At 41.6% G+C, this 22,218-nt stretch overlaps 2 protein-coding genes across 2 annotated transcripts in view; one reads left to right on the forward strand and one right to left on the reverse strand.

Moving 5' to 3' along the window:
- The window catches only part of GAS2L2 (growth arrest specific 2 like 2), a 67,952-nt gene extending 61,384 nt beyond the window's left edge, over positions 1-6,568 (reverse strand). The window contains exons 1-2 of the mRNA XM_069757267.1: positions 6,386-6,568; positions 3,362-3,856 (exon numbers count right to left, since the gene is read on the reverse strand). Coding sequence (XP_069613368.1) covers positions 3,362-3,719 — 358 coding nt within the window. The 5' untranslated portion in view covers positions 3,720-3,856; positions 6,386-6,568. The remainder of the gene's footprint in view (positions 1-3,361; positions 3,857-6,385) is intronic.
- A 9,941-nt stretch (positions 6,569-16,509) lies between these two features.
- Positions 16,510-18,042, forward strand: LOC138672134 (uncharacterized). Its single transcript, XM_069760167.1, has 2 exons — positions 16,510-16,804; positions 16,963-18,042. The coding sequence occupies exons 1-2, from the start codon at positions 16,539-16,541 to the stop codon at positions 17,840-17,842; spliced, it is 1,146 nt and encodes a 381-aa protein (XP_069616268.1). The 5' UTR covers positions 16,510-16,538; the 3' UTR covers positions 17,843-18,042.
- Positions 18,043-22,218: the final 4,176 nt, after the last annotated feature.

Raw genomic sequence — 22,218 nt, forward strand, 5'->3', positions numbered from 1 at the left:
AAGTGGACGGAGTGGGGTCACACATTACACCACTGCTCCCATAGAAGTGGACAGTGCAGGATCACACATTACACCACTGCTCCCATAGAAGTGGACAGAGTGGGGTCACACATTACACCACTGCTCCCGTACATGTGTATGGAGCGGAGACACACATTACACTACTGCTTACATAGACATCATAGGGTCACACATTACACCACTGCTCGCATAGAAGTGGATGGAGTGGGGTCACACATTACACCACTGCTCCCATAGAAGTGGAAAGTGCAGGATCACACATTACACTACTGCTCCCATAGAAGTGGACGGAGCGGGTTCACACATTGCACCACTGCTCCCATTGAAGTGGAAAGTGCAGAATCACACATTACACCACTGCTCCCATAGAAGTAGAAGGAGCGGGGTCACACGTTACACCACTGTTCCCATAGAAGTGGAAAGAGCAGGGTCACACCTTACACCATTGCTCCTATAGAAGTGGACGGAGCGTGGTCACATATTACACCACTGCTCCCATAGATTTGGACCGTGCAGGATCACACATTACACCACTGCTCCTATAGAAGTGGACAGAGCGGGGTCATACATTATATCACTGCTCCCATAGAAGTGGACGGAGCGGGGGTCACACATTACACCGCTGCTCCCATAGAAGTGGATGGTGCGGGGGGGTCACACATTACACCACTGCTCCCATAGAAGTGGACAGTGCAGGATCAAACATTACATCACTGCTCTTATAGAAGTGGACGGAGCGGGGTCACACATTACACCACTACTCCCATAGAAGTGGACGGAGCGGTGGGAACATGTTTGCTTTTTATCTGATTTTAATTTTCCTTTTGTGCTGTTTTCAGCTTGACAAGTGTAATGCAATTTTCTATGTGAGGCCGCAATGTGGAAATCATCCAGTATCATCACCTATGTAGTCACATCGCTTCTCAGCAATCGTCGTTTACTGCTTTACATCAACTATAACTTTTTTTTGGTATATTATTGGCTTGTTTGGTATATATCATCATGGTATTGAGCACATGGAGGGACCCTCTTATATTATATTATATGTGACAACTTTGATATGTATTGACTACACGATATGTCCTTCTATGTGCTGCAGTATGTGTTATTGATGTGGTTGTCTTTACAATTCTATGGGCCGATATACTATGTACCTTGATTATTGGTATTATTGTCTAGCAGCCACAAATCATGCAGCTGCGGTGACTCAAACATAATCTACGAGCACGCCCAAGATACTCGGAGAACACCAGGGCATGCTCGGAAAACTCAAGTAACGAGCACACTCGCTCATCACTACTTCCTGTCAAGCAGCTGCAGTGCAGTACAGCGCAACCTCCACCAGGGGGAGCTTGGTAGGGAAGCCAGACTGCACACACAGAGCAACTGAACAGACGCCACCTAGTGGCGAGAGCGAGGTCAGGAAAGCCAAGTCAGAGCACAAGACAGCACAACAGTACAAACGCATTTAGACAGAATGGATAGTCAGGACGTAGCAAGGGATCAGTAAACCAGAAACCAGGACGGGCAAAATACGGTACAATAGGGACAAACTGAAACGGAGTCAAAAGCCAAGCCAGAAAGGCAGGACCAGAGAGTCAAGCAGAATGACAGACAAACAAAGAGACACTGGGAAAGAGCAGGCAGGGGGAGATAACAGACACAGGACAAGTCAGGTTTCACAGTAGGACAAACCAAGGGCTTCCAGAGTCAGGTTCACATGCCAAAGACAGAGCTATAGCTGATACCACCCTCAGGATACCTGGGAGCTAAATAGCAAACCCGAGCCCAGAATGAGGCAGATCAAAGTTAACCCTTGACATGATCCACCCAGAGAAAGAGCAGACGGGACTAAACTCCGAAACGGATCATGACACTTCCTTTTCAACAGAGAGCAAGATTATCTGTGTGCAGGAGGATTAATGAAATCTTTTTTTGGTTTTGTGAGTCTATGTAGCTTGTACTTGGAATATTTTATATGTTGCACTTATATTTGTGTAAAAAATTATTATATAACATTTATCACAAAAAGGTTGTCTTTTCTGTCCATGGAACAGCAAGAAATTATTGGTGCGTTTTATTTTTCCATTGAAATGTTGAGAATGATGAGTGAAAATTGTTTTCTGTTTCTCAATGACGGAACTTGATGGGAAGAAAGAAAATATTACGGGTGGACTCATTAGGACTTGTGTGTTATTAGGCAAAAAAGCCTGCTCAAGTAAGATGGACCAAATCAATAAAGCACATGCTTTATCTAAAATCTACATACAGTGGGGGAAATAGTTATTTGATCCATTGCTGATTTTGTAAGTTTGCCCACTAACAAAGACATGAACAGTCTAAAATTTTAAGGGTAGGTTAATTTTAACATTGAGAAATAGAATATCAAAAATAAAATCCAGAAAATCACATTGTATAAATTCTATAAATGTATTTGCCTTTTGCAGTGAGTGGCTCAATCATGGCACAGGCACAAACTGTCAGTATTCGTGAGCACATTGCCTCCTGGCAAGTAGGAAGCCGGGAGGCAAAGGAGCAGTGCGCTCCTGAAGACTGATCTTGAGAGAACCCCATTAACTTATTAATTTTTGGCAAATTCTCCTATGTCAGTGCACCATTTTCAATAAAGGAAAGTTTATAAATGAATGTTTTTCACCATTATGTAAAGAACACCATACATCATTTTATATCGATTTGTTTTTTTAGGGTAGCACATTTATACAGCAAAACACCAGATAAACCAACATTGGAAATATAACCACATACATGAACATGACAATGGCAATGGCAAAGGCCCCCTATAACATTTGCTCTGTACTATAATTTTAATTGACATTGGGTGGGGGAGGGGTAATTAACATGAATATAATGCAGCCTTTAGCATCATGATATTGGCCAATCCAGACACTGCACCTCTGGTAGAAACAGAAGATGGTATAAAATGAACTTTAACTTTTTCAGACCCATCTCAAACATTTGGTGGATGTTTTAAGAGTGGTGCAAAATTTTGTCAGGCCTGATGAGTAAAAAGTATAGCTGAATTATGATAAGAAACTGATTTTTACAGTGCCATCCGTATAGCAATGTGTCAATGACATGTCTGCCCAGCTATGACTAGGATAAAATCTAATCTCACCTCTGAACTATAGTGACGTTTTATGCCATTTGGCCTATAGAAAGGACAACCTGATACTTTCCTCATCAGTGAGCTCTTTTTATGTTGTGCTTATCCTCACTATGTTTTAGCTCACATAAATATAGTATAACATTCAATAATTATTATATTATACTTTATCTGTCCAAATAAGGAAGTCTTTATAATGACATATCGATTTCCTACCTTTAATGACCATCTCTTTCCTACACCATTGGATAAAGTTGGAAACATTATCCCTTGCCAAAAATGTCCCAGGCTGGGCTGAAGCATTGAATGTTACTCCAAATTTTGGTAGCCAAAGTTTGTTGCATAAGTCAGGATATTCCGTAGAAAATCCATCTGCTGTCTCAGTCACATTATTGGCATGATAACAAAGTAAAGTTCCAGTTTCCAGGACTTCAATAAAGTTCTCCACTGTTATATCCAGATTGTATAGGTCCTTCAACCACTCAGCCAAATCTTCCTTCATGGCATACAGGTACTGTTCACTGGATTTGTATGGTCGGATACTGCGCACACTGCCCCCTTGATGAGTTGACATTTTAGAGGTATTGATCTAAGACACTTCTGCCGTCAAAATGGACTCACATACAGCGTAGGCCCAAAGATTACCTGAGCACCATCTTATCCGAAAGAGGATTGAGGGTCACAAGCTAAAGCAGAGACTTTTTGTCATATCTGAAACACAAAAAAAACCAATTCTGGTGGGAAGTTGTTCTTTGGATAATCTTCACATGTGAAATAAGTCAAATAAAATCGAAATAGCAATTGCTAACTAATCAATTAGCAGAAACATATCATAAGTTCCTCATGTACTGGTGTGAACTCAGACATCATCCTGAGATCTTCTTCACACTTCCATATTTACAGGATCCAAGACAGTTATGATGGATTCATTATATTATGTGTTTTATAATGGGTCTGTCAGGTTTTAATCTTTTTACAGGAAATATTGCAGCAGATTCCGGTACTTTTGTGGCCATCAGCAAGCAATGGACGTCTGATAGAATAGAGTCTAAAGTCCACTATACACCTTAGGCCGGGATCACACACAGCGAGATACGGCCGAGTCTCACTGGTTAAAAACAAGCTCTGGCGCCGGGACTCCAGAGCGGAGCGTGCGGCCGCATAGCAATACATAGAGCTGCACGCTCCGCTCCGGAGTGCCGGTGCCAGAGCTTGTTTATAACCTGCGAGACTCGGCCATATCGCGCTGTAGTGTGACTCCGGCCTTAGACTATTGTAGGCCCAACCTTCTGATATCAACGGGTTTGGTCAGCAGTCTAATGTTTATAGGTGCCCCGAACGGATGATTGCAGAAAGAGTTAAGAATCCGGCAAATTCAATTTTGGACAGCCGATCCCTTTGCTCTCCCAGAAATAAATTGCCACCAGAAATGTTGGGCGGCGGCTCTCTCATACAGAACAGGCCAAGCTAGCTCTCTTGTACATATGAGAGACGACCAAATGGTCAGCCCACACATCATTCGTCCGACAACCATCTAACGTGCTTGGCGGGTTTGACGGCTTGGTGATATGAACACAGCCAAGTAGTTGTAAGTTTGAAATTGCATGTTTTATATGGATTACCCAACAGATGATTACATTTCTAAATTGGCCACATACTATTTTATCATACATTTACCACAGAGTCAAAAAAACAGATAAAGCTCCTACCTCTGTTAATGTTGGTTTTGTGTGTTAATAATACTGTCCTACAGTAACCTGATGTGTATAAATATACTAATAATCAGTTATATGTGCGTGCAGGACGTACCCTTTGGTTGCAAAGTTACTATTATTATTATCAGAATTATTATTATTATGACATTTATTCCATGGCACTTTACATGTGAAAATGGGTATACATAATAATAATAAAAAAAAAATCTTATTTTCATTTATACTACTGATTTATGGGGAAAAAATAAACCAATGACAGTTACACTTTAAAGAGACACTGAACTAAAGGTTTATATACTTAGTCTTAAATTATACTTTAAGAATAATTCCTAAATTTCGATTAACTGATGATTATTGGTTAGGACACTAAAATAGCTGTTGCAATATGCACAACATGATATGTAAATGAAAAAACCCATGCATTATATAATATAATAATACTGATAATAATTAGTGATAGAATTTATTTATCTATTTATGGCTCAGCAATGAGTTCTGTCACCTCGCAGCACTGGGATGCTAGGTTTGACTCTGACCAGTTGGATGGACTTTATATCAGTTATTTTTAGTTCTTAGATTCAGTAGTAATTAAGAGTTTTGGGTTACTTGACTTTCTATGAAACCCCTTATCTGTGTGCCATACAAGTCATTGGGCCCTCAGGGTATGTTCTCAAGTGGTACATGCTGAAAATTTGATGCATAGGCTGCAAAGTAAATTGTATTTTAACTTGACCGGCTCTGCAGGTTTGATATCCACAACATGTCAAATACGATAATAGTGTGAATTTGACTCCTTGCAATGCAAAAGGTGAAATGTGTCGCAAATCCGCCACATCTCAGCCGTGTCAGAACATAACCTTTCCGAGGACTAGTAAAAGGAGATGGATGTTTCTGGTTGACGCAGTTGCGTCACACCTTTCTCCAGAAATAGACCCCATAGCCTTTCCATGGCTCCTTGAGTTTCTGATTTCATACAGGATATACAGATGATCTATTACATCAGTATTATCCCAAGAAGAACTACAGGTTCCATAAGAAAACCACATAAGACAGGGATTTAGAAGAAAAAAATTGTCAAATACTTATATCATTTTAATGATGTCATTAAAAGTATTGCAGCAAAACTGAGGCAGATCACACACATATTGTGCATTTCTGCCATTATTAAATGCAGCGTTACCCCTATTACAAACGTAAAAATTGGATTTCTGCACTAATGGATTTACATGTATTGATACGGATTACATGCACACACTAATGTTATAACGTGGCTTCATTTGTGATATATCTGAATGCGTTTTTAGCTTGTACTGTATCATCTATATAACAGAAAGAAAAAATATAATTGGAAATTCAATTAGAAGTAACTTTTAGGGCAAAGTTGGAAACTTTTCAAATGCACAAATTTTAATTTATGAAAGTCATTATTACGTAATATTATTTTTTAAACAGTTATGTTACTTCTGACAACCCGTAACTTGGATAAAACCAGCTTACTTCCAATTCCTTCCGATGGAATACAAACCTGAGGTCTCTTCGGACAGACCACCTGCCAGTGTCCTGTCTATGGAGGTCCCATGTCATCTTTTGCTGAGCACGAGGACATTCTGCGGTGGGATGTATGGACTGGGCACAGGATCCCCCCAACTGACCGGGGGGAAATGGCTATTCTGGAGGAGCTGCTGAGTGTTTTGTTTCCTTACCAATTGCTTACACATCTCTCCTTGGAGACATAAAGCTTGCTACAAACACTCCCTGTTAACCCTCTTCCAGCCACATGCCTTACAGTCCTGGCTGAGAACAAAGTGTCCTAAACAAAAGGAAGATTGTAAAGTGTCAGCAGCATTTACAGTCACTGTCCTCAGGAGAAAGGTGGTTAAATGGATGATCACCTGCCTAAGATGTATCCTGGCAGGTTGGGGCTTTATTTCTTTGCAATCTGAAGTGTAGTTTGTCAAGCAATTAAAAAACAAGTGACACGAGTTCCGATCTGTTTACCCCTTGCAGGACATTTTTATTATCTTATTTTTTTTTATTGTAGAGACAGATAACAATCAAGGGCATCTTTCCTCATCTTTTTCCCATTTCTAGAAAAAAAAAAAGCAATAAACAACAGAACATTTAAAAACGTAACATTCTGGGAGGGTTTCTTTGCATGTAAAAAGTTTCTTAACTTTCTGATTTTAAGATGAGAAACACATATAAGACAAGAAACAGATAGCAGTTCAGGGAGACTGTACAACATGGCCCTATCTACAGTTCTATGTAAACGTTTGGGCCCTTCTGGTCAAAAATACTGTTCTAGTGAACAGTTAAAGGGAACCTGTCAGGTCCTCCATGCCCTCCGATCCAGCAGCATTTATAACCTCCGCTGTTCCTATTCTAATGAGGGCTTTGAGTAGCTGATAGGGCGTTAGTTTCCCAGACTAGTCAGCCCTTTTTCCATGGTATCACCTCTCTGTTAGTATGATACCATAATTTGCACGAGCTGGCTTCATCATTGCTTATGTAAATCTAGCACATGCGCACCGCTCATTCCGGCAGCGTCACTGCGTCTCTGAAGCCGGGTGTTTGCTTACCGGCTTTAGAGGTGTGCACTGCACATGACCGGAAGCTATCTTCTGGACTTACACTGATGCGCAGTGCGCCTTTGAAGGTGGGTGTACGCTTCCTGGTTTCAGAGGCGCTCACTGCACACATGCGGAAGTTTAGATATCTAAATCCAAGTTTCTTCCCCTGCGGCTTGGGCAAAGCCTGCAAGAATCTTTTCAAAGGTAAAACATTTTCCAACCATGATGGATCACAGATTTTTAACATCAGAAAGTTCCTTAATTGCTGCTCTAAAGGAGGAGTGACTCTGTGGAAAAATGTATGTTGGCTTAACAACCAGGGAGCTAAAGATACATGTGAGGGAGCACATTAGAGACATTGGTAGAGGACATCAATACTTTCAAAACTCTACCTAGGCACTTTACACTGTTGCGCGCGTCAGCAGTGGTTTAACATGCAATATGTCCCATCTAGCTGTAACCCTGCCCAGTCCCCTCTTTCCACTACGTTCCAACCCCGCCCGGCCTCCTTCCATCACGGCAGTGGTTTAACATGCAATAGGTCCCATCTGGCCGTAACCCTGCCCAGTCCCCTCCTTCCACTACGTCCTAACCGCGCCCAACCTCCTTCCATCCATGGCAACCAGCTAGTCTCCGTGCATGCCCCGGCTCACTCCTATTCTTGGGTCCGTAGGTCCACTGCGCACGCGCAGATTCCGCAAGCCTCCTCAGACTTCCGGAGGCGCCGACTCACATGACCGCAGTGCGTTCCACTGCGTGTCATGGTGCGCCGGTCCGGAAGTCCCTTTGGCTACAGGGGGAGCGGCACTGCTGACGCGCGCAAACAGAGACGGCTACAGACTTCCCCTTCCCCTAACTACACGCTGTCATCCACCTACCTATCCACGCCCCATTTTGAAGAAGCTACATTGCGAAACGGCGCTTGTTGGGCGCGGGAGGCCTCCACATCACCTTTATCTGGGCGCACAGACTCTGGACATTGACATACTACAGGTAATTACTCTGCCTATTGAATTAAGACTAGGTGCAATACGATATACCCTATCAGTGCATATAGTGAAACTTTTCACTCCCCAGAGTTATTGTTACAGCATACTGAATGCTAACACACTGGGTATCTTTGCCTTTTGCTCGGTTATCATATGCCCTTTTTTGTTCAATACACTACCACCTGATACATATTTCTGTGCGCTGTGCACGAATTTTTGGTACCTGAAATCCTTTAAGCATTTTCCAGCTTTGGACACACATGTGATAGATTCATTTAGCTGCTTCTTTTGGATTCCTCGTTATACCTCAGTGCTGTGGTGTGCCTCCCCTGGTATTTGGAGGTTTCCGTTCCCCCCTTCTATGCCTGATTTTACATCATGTGTTATACACTTTTAGAATAAGTTCTGAATAAATTTATTTATTTTAATAGTATCTTCTCTTTCACTTCATTTTTTCTCTTGGTACCCACCATTTGGAAATGTGTTTATACAGTGTACAATGTGTAGTGTAATTGTACAGATAACACACTGACTCACTGGGGAAGTCTAGTTGAAGTCCTTCATCTTTGCTTTTCTCCTTCACCCAATGCAGATTGCCACTTCTTCCAGCCAGGACTCATTTCGGCATAAAATAACAGTTATCTAGAGCACCACTTCCAGAACACATTCCCCATCTTCTACACTTCGCATATGAATTCAGACATGCACCCACCATTAATATATAATTAGTTATTATGCAACCCACCATTCCAACTATAAGGGCTCCTTTTCACTTGCGAGAAATACGTCCGAGTCTCGCAGGTTAAAACCCAGCTCTGGCGCCGGCACTCCAGAGCAGAGCATGCGGCCGCACAGCAATACATGGAGCTGGACGCTCCGCTCTGGAGTGCCGGCGCCAGAGCTGGGTTTTAACCTGCGAGACTCGGATGTATTTCTCGCAAGTGAAAAGGAGCCCTAAACTGTAATCTACCGCTGTGCTCCTACTAACCATAAATAGCCAGTTTTCCTACCCAATAAATATATAAATTAATTAGCACCTGTACTCTTTCCCCCAATTCATTACCAGTCACACTCTGTCATCCTCAACGCCCCTCACTCTGTACCTCCCACTCCCTCGATTCATTATATTTACATGCACCCCTCTGCCCCAATTCATTGTCATGTCCTCGCTCTCTCCCATCCCCAATTCATCATCATTTTTTGTCCTCCACCCTCAATTTATCATCATTTGCTCTTCCCACCCCCCACCTTCAATTCATCATTTGCCGTGACCCACCCTGAATTCATCATTTGCTCTCCCCACCCTCAAATCATCATTTGCACTCCGTCCCCACCCTCAATTTATCATTTGTTCTCCCCACATCCACTCCCAATTTGTCATTCACTTTCCCTATTCCCAATTCATAATTTGCTCTCCTACCAACTCCCATCTCGTCATTTGCTCTCCCTACCCCCCATTCCTAATTCATCATTTGCTCTCCCCATCCCACTCCCAATTCATCATTTTCTCTCCCCACCTCCACTTTCACTTCATGATGTTTTCTCCCCACCCCATTTCATCATTTGCTCTCCCTTCCATTCCCAATTCAACATTTGCTCTCCCCACCCCCACTCCCAATTTATCATTTGCTCACCCTACCCCCCACTCCCAATTCAACACTTGCTTTCCCCACTCCCAATTCATGACTTGCTTCCCCCCACCTCCTCTCCCAATTCATCATTTGCTCTCCCCACCCCCACTTTATCATTTACTCTCCCCACTCCCACTACATCATTTGCTCTCCCCACTTCCAATTCATTATTTGTTCTCTCCACCCCCGTTCACAATTCATCATTTGCTCTCCCCCACTTCCAATTTGTCATTTGCTCTCTCCCCACTCCCAATACATCATTTGCTCTCCCTTCCACTCCGAATTCAGCATTTGCTCTTCTCACCCCCACTCCCAATTCATCACTTGATGTCCCCAATACCATTTAGTTAATTCTATAAAAAAAAATGTTTTATATACTTACTTATCATATGATCACTGCAGCTCCACTTCTGGACTGGCATCCTGATCCTGTCGCTCTTACATGACGTCGCGTACGCGCCATCAGCAGCACATCACAGAGGAGGCGGAGGGAGTCCCTTGGAGCTGCACAGCCATTTTGAGGTCCTTGAGAGCTCCAAGCCTCCCTGCGCCGAGATGTGGCAGTGCGCCGGCACACGATACTCTGGGGCCCAGTGAGCAGAAGCACAAGAGAGGGTGCCCGGATCGGGCCCGGACCCTGCTTTTTAATTCTGCTCACCTGGCCCCATACAGCAGTAAGGACAATGATGCCATGATAGAGGCCCTGGTTATAGCAGTGGCAGACTTGGGCCCTGAAGTCACATCCAGGCCTGTAAATTGTTGCAAGCATGACATACTGTCAGTGGAAACTGCTTGCTGAATTTGACAACAATGAAACTGCTTGCTGAATTTGACAACTATGTAAAGCAGTTAATACAAGAGAAGATAGTATTCTGCTACAGATGGATCTGGATAAGTTGGAAACTTGGGCTGAAAGGTGGCAGATGAGGTTTAACAATGATAAATGTAAGGTTATACACATGGGAAGAAAGAATCAATATCACCATTACACACTGAACGGGAAACCACTGGGTAAATCTGACAGGGAGAAGGACTTGGGGATCCTAGTTAATGATAAACTTACCTGGAGCAGCCACTGCCAGGCAGCAGCTGCCAAGGCAAACAGGATCATGGGGTGCATTAAAAGAAGTCTGGATACACATGATGAGAGCATTATACTGCCTCTGTACAAATCCCTAGTTAGACCGCACATGGAGTACTGTGTCCAGTTTTGGGCACCGGTGCTCAGGAAGGATATAATGGAACTAGAGAGAGTACAAAGGAGGGCAACAAAATTAATAAAGGGGATGGGAGAACTACAATATCCAGATAGATTAGCAAAATTAGGATTATTTAGTCTAGAAAAAAGACGACTGAGGGGCGATCTAATAACCATGTATAAGTATATAAGGGGACAATACAAATATCTCGCTGAGGATCTGTTTATACCAAGGAAGGTGACGGGCACAAGGGGGCATTCTTTGCATCTGGAGGAGAGAAGGTTTTTCCACCAACATAGAAGAGGATTCTTTACTGTTAGGGCAGTGAGAATCTGGAATTGCTTGCCTGAGGAGGTGGTGATGGCGAACTCAGTCGAGGGGTTCAAGAGAGGCCTGGATGTCTTCCTGGAGCAGAACAATATTGTATCTTACAATTATTAGGTTCTGTAGAAGGACGTAGATCTGGGGATTTATTATGATGGAATATAGGCTGACTAACTATGTTACTAACTATGTTACTATTTCCATTCAGCTGTCACGCTCAGGTGAAAAGAGCCAATGGCCAGACTGATGATTGCGATGAGATCCTCGTGAGAGTAATAGGGCAGTCTGACTGCACTCTAAGAGACTGTTCTTCATCAGGGCAAACTGGGTGCCCTAGCATTGATACCTTTGATGTTTCTTTCAACATATGCAAAGGCCTCTAATAGGGTCAACTGGACAATTTTTGCTTGAAACCCTTTGAATCTATAGGAGGAATTATTTCACTTGTCTCTGGGCCCTCAGCCAAGATCCTGGTAAATGGCATTCTATCAAATACCACAGTGATTTGAAATAGAACAGGATAGGGCAGCCCCTATCTCAACTAACATTTTTCCTACCATTTGAGCCCATTTGTAGATATGTCCTGTACAATGTTAATATATCAGGTTTTATTATTCGACAATCTGTCCTAATGGTCATGGCTTACACAAATTACCTATTATTCTCAATCTCAAATCACCAAATCTCCCTTCCCAACACAATTTCAGAATTTAACCAATATTATGACCTCTCAAACTTTAAAAGGAAACTATCATGTAAGGCTACGTTCACATTAGCGTTCCGCTAATGTGCATCGCTGTTGCGTCGGCGACGCAGCGGCGACGCAGCGGCGACGCGCCCCTATGTTTAACATGGGGGACGCGTGCGTTTTTTTGTTGCGTTTTCCGACACGTGCGTCGTTTTCGACGCTAGCGTCGGACGCAAGAAAATGCAACAAGTTGCATTTTTCGTGCGTCCGATTTTCCTCAAAAAACAACGCACGCATCGCAAAACGCAGCGTTTTTGCGTGCGTTTGCGCGCATTTTTTGTGCGTCGTGCGTTGCGTCGCCGACGCACCGGCGCGCAACGCTAATGTGAACGTAGCCTAAAATACTATGTTAACTTGCAGATATGGGGTTCATTTTCAGGTTAATAGCATTCTAAAGCTGCCCCGTCGGCCGCACTGTGAGCCCTGCTGCCAGGAGAAAATTATCTTTATTCCTCCCAGCAGCCTCAGCTTTTCAGTCAGAGATGAGGCTGGTGCGGTTACAATCACCGCTGAGAACATAGTGAGTAACGGTTGTAACCACGCCCCGACACTGACTGACAGTCGGCTCATCATTACAATGTACTGAGTGGTAAGTCATGCCGGCCCACATCTTTGACTGAAGGCCCAAGGCTGCCAGGAGGAATAAAGTTAATTTCCTCCCAGCTACGGGGCTCTCAGGGTTGGCAATGGGCAGCTTCAGACTGCTATTAACCTGCAGATCAACCCCATATTTGCAGGTAATAGCGTTTTTTTACACGATAGGTTACCTTTTAATGGAACCTGACAGCTGATACAAGCTACCAGATTTACAAGAAAAATGCATCAGACAATGGCTGCATGATTCATCCACATAGGTTTGACTTTGGGACCGAGCCGCACAGGAGACTAGTTGGAAAGGTGGGTTGTGGGCAGCTTCTCCCTGCTTGCTGCCAATGACTGATAGGTCTCTCCCTGCATGCGATTGTACGAAAAGACCTGTTAGTCCAGGGGAGTGGAGGGGATTGGCAGCTACAATTAAGACTGTTCAAGTCTGCAGTCACTCTATGTGACTGCAGACTTGTGAATCCACACATCATGCACACTGCGTGCTATAAGAATTCTCCACTGCCGGCGCCGGAAGCAAGACCGCAAGTATGCGATTTGCATAGATCTGGTCACGGGCCATGTAGATGGGCATACCCTCACTCAATGCAAGTGCTTTGAGCAAGGCCAGATAGAGTCTAGTCGAAATGTGGAGAGAAATATGCAAATCCTATACTTGTGGTCACTTGACTTCCCAGCGATGACACCAGAGAGTCTTCAATGTAGAGGATTCACATGTCTCGAGTCACATAGCGTTACTGCAGATTTGTAGCTTAAGACCGGACAACCTCTTTAAGTGAACTGACACTTCAATCTTTACCACTCTCTTTTACCCACATGTAATTATTTGCTGTGTAATGGTGCCCTCAACCAGTTGAGAACCAAAATTATACATGTGAGCTATAAAATATATATTGACACATCTATTGGAAAGTGCGTAGAAAGGAAGCATAGGCATTGTGCAATGTTGCTGTATCTGCCAACTTTGTGCCCATCATATGCCAGGAGTGGGCAATATATCCCTTACAAACATTAGTTGCTATAGCTGCTAGTCGCATGGACGTGTTTACTTAAGAGAACAAAGAACATTTTGCCTCTGGAATGTTGTATACTGAAATACTGATTATCTTTCATCATTTTCCCGTAGGTGACAGTGGTAGAGATTCTGCTTGTATTTAAAGTGACGGATAATTTTCCAAATGTATTCCCCAAAACAAAAAATAAAGGGTAGTCCAATTACACAAATACAGGCAAAAGGAAAAGTATGTAAATGGAGATAAAATCATAATCTGCACGTATGAAAAGAGCATTAACTTGAAAAGTAGCAATTCATATATATATAAAAAAAAATCACTGATACAAAACTTCAAATATTAAGTATCCTCAAATATATATAATACACAAAATGTATAAGTAATGTAACGGGCAAATGTACAGCACTAAGTAATAAGGTGCTACAGAGAAACGGTGGCTGAGTGCTAAATAATAATACTGCCATAAAATACAGCTAGATAATAATTATGGAAAGAAACCAGAATCATCCAAGCTGAACTAGCGGAAATGGTCAAAAGGATGCAAGATCCACCTCACTGGACACAGGTTTCTTTTCCATTCTTCGTCTGTGGATAGAAGTGAACTGCGCATTGGGTGATCACTCGTTCCCTGCTTTCTCCACTTCAGTATTTGTGCACGTTATGATTTTATCTCTATATTTTTGACTTCTGAAATTTTATTTGCTATTATGTTTTTTTGCAATAATGTTAGTGTCTGTAATGTATTTGGATCTTCCAGTATTTTTTCGCTTGGTGATTAACATTAGCTCCATGACAGGAACTTCTACAGGTGTTTTTTTCTGTTGGAGTCCCACCTTTCACATTTAGACAAGTTGGGGCAAGCAGCCAAAATATTAAATGCCCCATTTTGCCAGGGATCATAATTGTTTATTTTCCCTATCTACTAGTGTTTCACCGTTGGATGTATTTTTCTCCTGCTAATCAAAATTCTGTGGTTAAAGGAACCCTGTCTGGCAATTCATGCTGCCCAAAATGAAGGCAGCATGAATCGCAGCCTGGCTGCACAATGGCGGCTTCATATTCATCTATGAAACACTTCAGCTTTTTAGAGAAAGTATACTCTGAAGGTCCAGCCGGGGACAATAGCCGGAGACAACACTAGAAATGACAACACTAAAAATGCACCAGCCCTGGCTGACTCTTCCCACGGCTGCTTTAGGTGAGTGACAGGTCTCTCCCATGCGCGTACATAGCAAGAGACCTGTCATTCTCTTCTAGCAGTGCTGGGAATAGCTGGGGGCGATGCCGGATGAATCTTCAAAGCTCTATGAAACATTGGAGCATAGAATAATATACCTGGTTGCAATCATGTACCCAGGCTACGACTGATCCTCTCTGTAGTTTGAACAGGATGAATCTACTGACTATCTAACTATTGGATGCGGACTACAAATAGTCTCCTGTTTAGTCGCTCAGTAGAAGGTAGTGGCATTAAGGAGACTAAATTACAGTCTATGTTCATTCCATATTTGCTTTGATTTTTAAACTTATTCTGGTTCTTAATTATTTTTGTGCAAAGTTTTAATGACATCAAGCTGCATCATTTTCCTCTTCATAGTTTGCTCTATCCACTTGACAGTCAGTAGAGTGTGTAAAACAGCAGTGATAGATTAGGTATTAGCCTATGAAAATGGCTACATACAGTGTCCTGCAAAATTATTCACCCCCTTTGCTTTTTACCTAATTTGTTACATTGCAACCTGTGTTTAAATGGCTTTGTAATCCAATCTGTGTGTGATGCATCAGCACTAAATAGTCTAAAAGATGGTGAAGTGAGTGATAAAATTAGGTTCTGTAGAAGGACGTAGATCTGGGGATTTATTATGATGGAATATAGGCTGAACTGGATGGACAAATGTCTTTTTTCGGCCTTACTAACTATGTATGTTACTATGTACTATGAGTTGCATCCATCAAACACCATACCTACTGTAAAAGTATAGGTATAAATTAAATTTATGGGATCAAATAATTAAAAATTGGCATGTGCATATGTATTTATCCACTTTGAGATGAATCCCCTAAAAATTTGTGGTGCAAGCAATTACCTTCAAAAGTCACATGTTTAGTGAAAGGAAGTCCACCTCTGTGCAATCTAAGTGTCACCTGGTCTGTCAGTATTTACACACCTTTTCTGAAAGGCCACAGAGGCTCCAACACCATTAAATAAAAGGCACCACTAACCAAACAACACCATGAAGACCAAGGAGATCTTCAAACAAGTCAGTAACAAAGTTGTTAAGTACAAGGCTAGGTTCACATTGCGTCAAGTACATGGCGTTAAACGGATGCGTTAAACGCATGTACAGAAAAGGAGCAAAAATATGTGAAATTCGTCGTCACGGTAACGCTAGCGTTAACGCATGTGATCGCGTTTTTTCATTTTGATGTCCGTTTACGAAGTATCCGTTTGTCTGCGTTTGTCACTGTCAATAAAGTTGTTCCTTTTTTTTCCCTTTTGTCATTGTCGGGTGTGGGCACAGACTCATTCTCCATTTTGAAAGCATTGAGTGAGCTTCTGCTAGCAAGATGTTTGTGTCTGAGCTCGTCAGATTTCGCTTGATGCGGTTGCAACTTCGGCAGAGAAAGCGTAGTTCGCAAAGGAGATATTGGATCCACGAAGTGAATTTCTTGCGGAGTACATATGGTGCCTTTCACACCCTGTATGTGCAGCTTCGGGATCATCCCTTCAAATTCCAACGCTATCTACGGATGTCCATTGAGACCTTTGATGTTCTGCTCTCACATGTGAAGGATGAGATACATCATCATCGCAGCACTTTTCGTGAAAGCATCAGTGCGGAGCAACGTTTAGTAGTGACTGTGAGGTAATTATACATTTTTTTTATCATTCTATTGACAAAGACTAGATCTCGGTATCGTGTGGCCTAATGTTCATTTAGCAATTGTACATTCTATTGTAACTAGCCTTTAGTTGATCATTAAAATCCTAATTTTTTTTGTTTTTGTTTTTGAATGTCGACAGATATCTGGCTACCGGAGAAACTTTTGCGTCACTGCATTATCAGTTTAGACTTGGGAAGTCAACAATTTGTCAACTGGTTCGGGAAACTTGTGATGCCATTTGGAACAACTTGCAACCACTTGTGCTACCAACACCAACATCAGAAATGTGGCTAGCGATTTCCCAACAGTTCGAGGATGTGGCTAATTTCCCCAATTGTATTGGTGCCGTGGACGGAAAGCACATTCGGATTCAGAAACCTGCGCATAGTGGTTCCCTCTACTATAACTATAAGAAATACTTTTCTATAGTATTGATGGCGATTGCGGATGCCAGGTACCGTTTTGTTGCTGTGGATATTGGTGCTTATGGCCGGACTAACGTTTCCAGAGTATTCAGAGACTCCAACATGGGCCGATGTTTGTACAGCCAAAGTTTAAACATACCCTCATCACGACCTCTTCCGGGGACCGAAGGCCCAAGTTTGCCCTATGTTTTAGTTGGTGATGAGGCCTTCCAACTAGGACAAAATCTCCTCAAGCCCTACTCAAGCCGTAGTCTAGACTCCAGCAGGCGCATTTTTAATTATCGCTTGAGCCGGGCTAGACGTTATGTGGAGTGTGCCTTTGGGATTTTGACATTAAAATGGCGGATTTTACTAACCTGCATGCAACTGCAACCAGAAAATGTGGACCGTGTTGTGAAGGCGTGCATCTGTCTGCATAATTTTGTGGCGAGACATGAACCCCAGGTGGTAGACCCCGATGATTGTGAGTCGAACCTCAGTAGCATTGAATCGAATGCAGTTCAGTCTACATCACAAATAATGAGGATTCGTGATCAATTTGCACATTACTTCACACATGAAGGCCAGGTTCCATGGCAAGACAGATACGTGTGAAAATATTTTAAAGTCTTCCTGATGTCGTGTAAAAAGTTATGTTGTTTAACCTGATGTTGTGTAAAAAGTTACGTAGTGTAAAAAGTTATGTTGTTTAACCTGATGTCGTGTAAAAAGTTACCTTATGTCGTGTAAAAAGTTGTTTAACCTGATGTCGTGTAAAAAGTTACCTTATGTCGTGTAAAAAGTTATGTTGTGTTAAAAGTTAAAGTCATACAAGAATCTTTGAAACAAAATTTGAAACAGTTTACTAAATGTTTATGGATTTTTCCAACAAACTGTTGGTACACAGGTTTAACATATGATATCCCATAGGGATGAAAAAAAAGGAAAATAGAAATTTACAACAAAAAACATAAAAAAAAAAAAAAAAACTTGCAACGCGGTAATTGCACCTGGCTGGGGACAGTGAACGGTACTAAAGACTTTGGTACTGCACTGGTGTATTGTTTGCCCAACTATATGATGGACTGGTACATTGTCTATGAGGTTCCACGCTCGTTTCACCCCGGCCTCTATATTGAGGGTTGTAGGCCGGCATGTCCATTCTTCTTGTTCCCGATGGAGAGGGTTCCTGGGGGCCCACAAATTCCTCTAGAAGCTCGTTCAGTCTTTGTCTAAACATAAGGTTTCTATGTGCCAAGATATTTTGTGCTACAGGCACATAGGATAAGAAAAGTAGCTTCCACTCATTAGCAGAGTATACAGACTCGCGTGCTTGCAGCTCGGTAATTTCTCGCCTCAGGTCTTTGAGCTCACTGCGACACATGTCCTCTACCCGTTGGAGTCCATCCACGATAATTGCATCAGCTTCATCTTTTTGTGATGCTCGCTTGCGTCCACGCTGTGATTGCAACCGGGCACTCACACCTGCAGCAACAGTGCTTCTATCCGCAGATCGTGGCTCGCTGATGCCAGACACATCTTCAGGTTGCGTTGGTTCCACTGGAGAAGGCTCCAGTTCCTCTGTCGGTCTAGGAGCAGCAGTACTGCATATCGTGCTGTAACCCCCCCCCAAAAAAATTAATTATTTTCCTTTAAACAATTTTGTCTCGCACACAGACCTATTTGTACTTACGAGCGCTGAGACACTGTTTTTTGAAGAAAGAGCAGTTGGTCGTAATGCACATACGGGGTCACCCATTTGCCACTTGATCAGCTTGGTGCATTCTGACTGTTCCAGTAGTCACGGACAAAGCGATCGCGGATGGACCTCCAACGGGTATGGACAGCATCGGCTTTAAATTTAAAAAAAAAAAAAGTTATATAAAAATAGTAGATAGATAGTTTTAAGATATAGGAAAAATTGTTCATAGTTTGTTACGATAGTTGATATATAAATAGTAGATAGATAGTTGTTAGATAAGAAATAGTTTAGAAATAGTGTATAGATAGATAGATATATAGTGTACAGATAGTTGATAATTGAGAGATAGACAACAAGTGGATAGGTTGATAGGATAGAAATTTTTTTTTTTTTTTTAACATTTTCCGATGTTACGTCACCAATATTTACCAATTTTTTTCTTTGAGGTTGTCGACTTCTCCATGTATCGGGGATCAAAGTGACAGATTATTTGATCCCACAACTTCCATATCTTCACGATGTCATGGTGGGAGCTGTCGCTCTGGTCCCATATGGAGGGGTTGGCTTCCACAAGGTTGATCAGTGTCTTCGTTGTGGATAGTCAATGGCTCTTCGTCAACGACAATCCTTTTTTTTTTTGGTCGCTGACTTGGACTATGTAAACACAAAACGTTATGTTGATAGTGTCAATTTCACTGGATGGCCATATTCATATATACAGAGATAGATAGATACATAGATATAGCAATAGATAGATACATAGATATAGATAGATAGATATATAGATAGATAGATATAGATAGATACATAGATATAGATAGATAGATACATAGATATAGATAGATAGATACATAGATAGATACATAAATATAGATAGATATAGATAGATTGATAGATACATAGATATAGATATAGATAGATAGATACATAGATATTGATAGATAGATAAATAGATAGATACATAGATATAGATAGATAGATACATAGATATAGATACATAGATATATATAGATAGATACATAGATATACATAGATAGATAGATACATAAATATAGATAGATAGATATAGATAGATTGATAGATATAGATAGATAGATACATAGATATTGATAGATAGATAAATAGATAGATACATAGATATAGATAGAAAGATAGATAGATAGATAGATAGATACATACATAGATATAGATAGACAAATAGATGGAGCGATAGATAGTTGATAGATAGTTTATAGGTATAGTAGATAGAAAGTGAATAGATAGATTGTTGGTAAATATTACATTGTGTTTTTACTACTTAAAAACGAGTCCGTTAGACGGACACACCTAGCGCAATGTGAACCCAGCCTTAGGGTTGGGTTATAAAAAAAAAAATATCCCAATATCTGATGATTCCCCCGCAGCACCATCAAATTCATTATCATCAAATGGAAAGAACATACACAACAAATCTGCCAAGAGAGGGCCGCCAACAAACTCTTGATTGGCAAGGACGGCATTAATTAGAGAGGCAGCACAGAGACTAATGTTAGCCCTGAAGGAGCTGCAGAGTTCCCAAGCATAGACTGAAGTATCTGTCCACACGACCTCAATAAGCCCTACACTCCATAGAGGTGAACTTTGTGGAAGAGTGGGCAGAGAAAAACCTTTTCTTACACACAAAAATTTTAAGAATCGTTTTGAGTTTTCCAGAAGACATGTGGGAAACTCCTCAAATGTATGGAGGAAGGTGCTGTGGTCAGAGGAGACCAAAATTAAACTATTTGGCCACCAAGATAAAAATGATATGTGCAAAACCAACACAGCTCATCACCCCAAGAACACCATCGCCCCCAGTGAAACATGGTGGTGGCAGCATTATGCTGCGTGGACGTTTTTCAGCAGCAAGGACAGGGAAAATAGTTTGAGCTGAAGGGAAGATGAATGGTGCGCAATACATGGATATTCTTGAGCAAAACCTGTTTCAGTCTGTTAGTGATTTGAGACTGGGATGGAGGTTCACCTTTCAACAAGATAATGATCCAAAGCATACTGCTAATGCTGCACTAGAGTGGTTTAAGACATGTAAATGTTTTGGAGTGCCCAGGCCAGTTGAGAATCTGTGGTCAGACTTGAATATTGCTGTTTAACAGAGGAACCAATCTAACTTCAAGGAACTGGAGCAGTTTTGCCTTAAGAAATGGGCAAAAATACCAGTTGCAAGATGGGCAAATCTCATAGAGACTTCTCTAAAAAGATTTGCAGCTGTAATTACCACAACTTGAGGCTCTACAAATTACTGACTTAAGGGGGTTGAATAGTTATGCAGTTGTCTTGTCCTATTTGTGGTTTGCTTCAAAATGAAAAAGAAAACCAAATGTTCTCAGTTGTAGCCATGTTCTTTACATGAACTGATGCAAACCCTAAAAAAAAAGGTACATTTCCAGGTTGTGAGCTAGCAAAACTCGAAAAATACCTAGGGGGTGAATACTTTTGCAAGCCACTGGGTCTAAAAGATACAAGAGGGAAACCTGAAAGCCTAAGGCTGTGTGCACACGTTCTGGATTTCTCACTTTTTTTTGCGATAAAACCACTAAAAAAGCGCATCCATTAAGTATCCTATTAACAGAATGCAATCCGCAATTTTTGTGCACATTGTGGTAAAAAACGCAGCATGTTCATTAATTTTGCGGATTTTTCACGGATTTCCCGCTATTTAATGCATTGGGAAGCTCCGGAAAAAAATGCGAAAAAAATGCCCAAAAAACGCTATCAAATCGCATGCGGATTTCCTGCGGAAAAAGTCAGTTTTTTTTTTCAGGAAATTTCTGCAAAGAATCCTGACGTGTGCACATAGCCTAATGCTTACTAAACATATTGGTTAAACATTCACTAAGGCAAGGCTCATATCTTGGCCTAACAACGAAGGAAAGCCTAAGCTTGCCTCTTCTTTGTCATCTCAATCTCTGCCTTGAGACAACAAACAGTTGTTTCTACATACTAGTCACTTGACATTACTTTGGTCTCCCCATCAGTTCACTCCTTTCTTTGAGGGACATGATTAAGTAACATTTTGAACATACCAATCAAAAGCAAATATGTACTGTAAGTGTCCGCAGATTGACAGGTATGTACATTTAGCCATTCATGATTCAGAAACCATGGTACGATATTAGATTACCTTTGCTTATGTGTCATCAGTCCATACAGATTTCACTTTATTAAAGGGCTATTCCCGTCATCTCAAGTTATCATCTATCCACAGGTGACAACTAGCTTATCACTGGGAGTTAAACCACTGGGACACCCA

Source organism: Ranitomeya imitator, chromosome 3 (assembly GCF_032444005.1).
Source record: "Ranitomeya imitator isolate aRanImi1 chromosome 3, aRanImi1.pri, whole genome shotgun sequence".
NCBI lineage: Eukaryota > Metazoa > Chordata > Amphibia > Anura > Dendrobatidae > Ranitomeya > Ranitomeya imitator.

Bases quoted from the DNA above. Each gene is read 5' to 3' on its own strand.
- LOC138672134 (XM_069760167.1), top strand. From the start codon at position 16,539: ATGCGGTTGCAACTTCGGCAGAGAAAGCGTAGTTCGCAAAGGAGATAT. The intron at 16,805-16,962 runs GTAATTATACAT...GAATGTCGACAG, and splicing joins CGTTTAGTAGTGACTGTGAG to ATATCTGGCTACCGGAGAAA.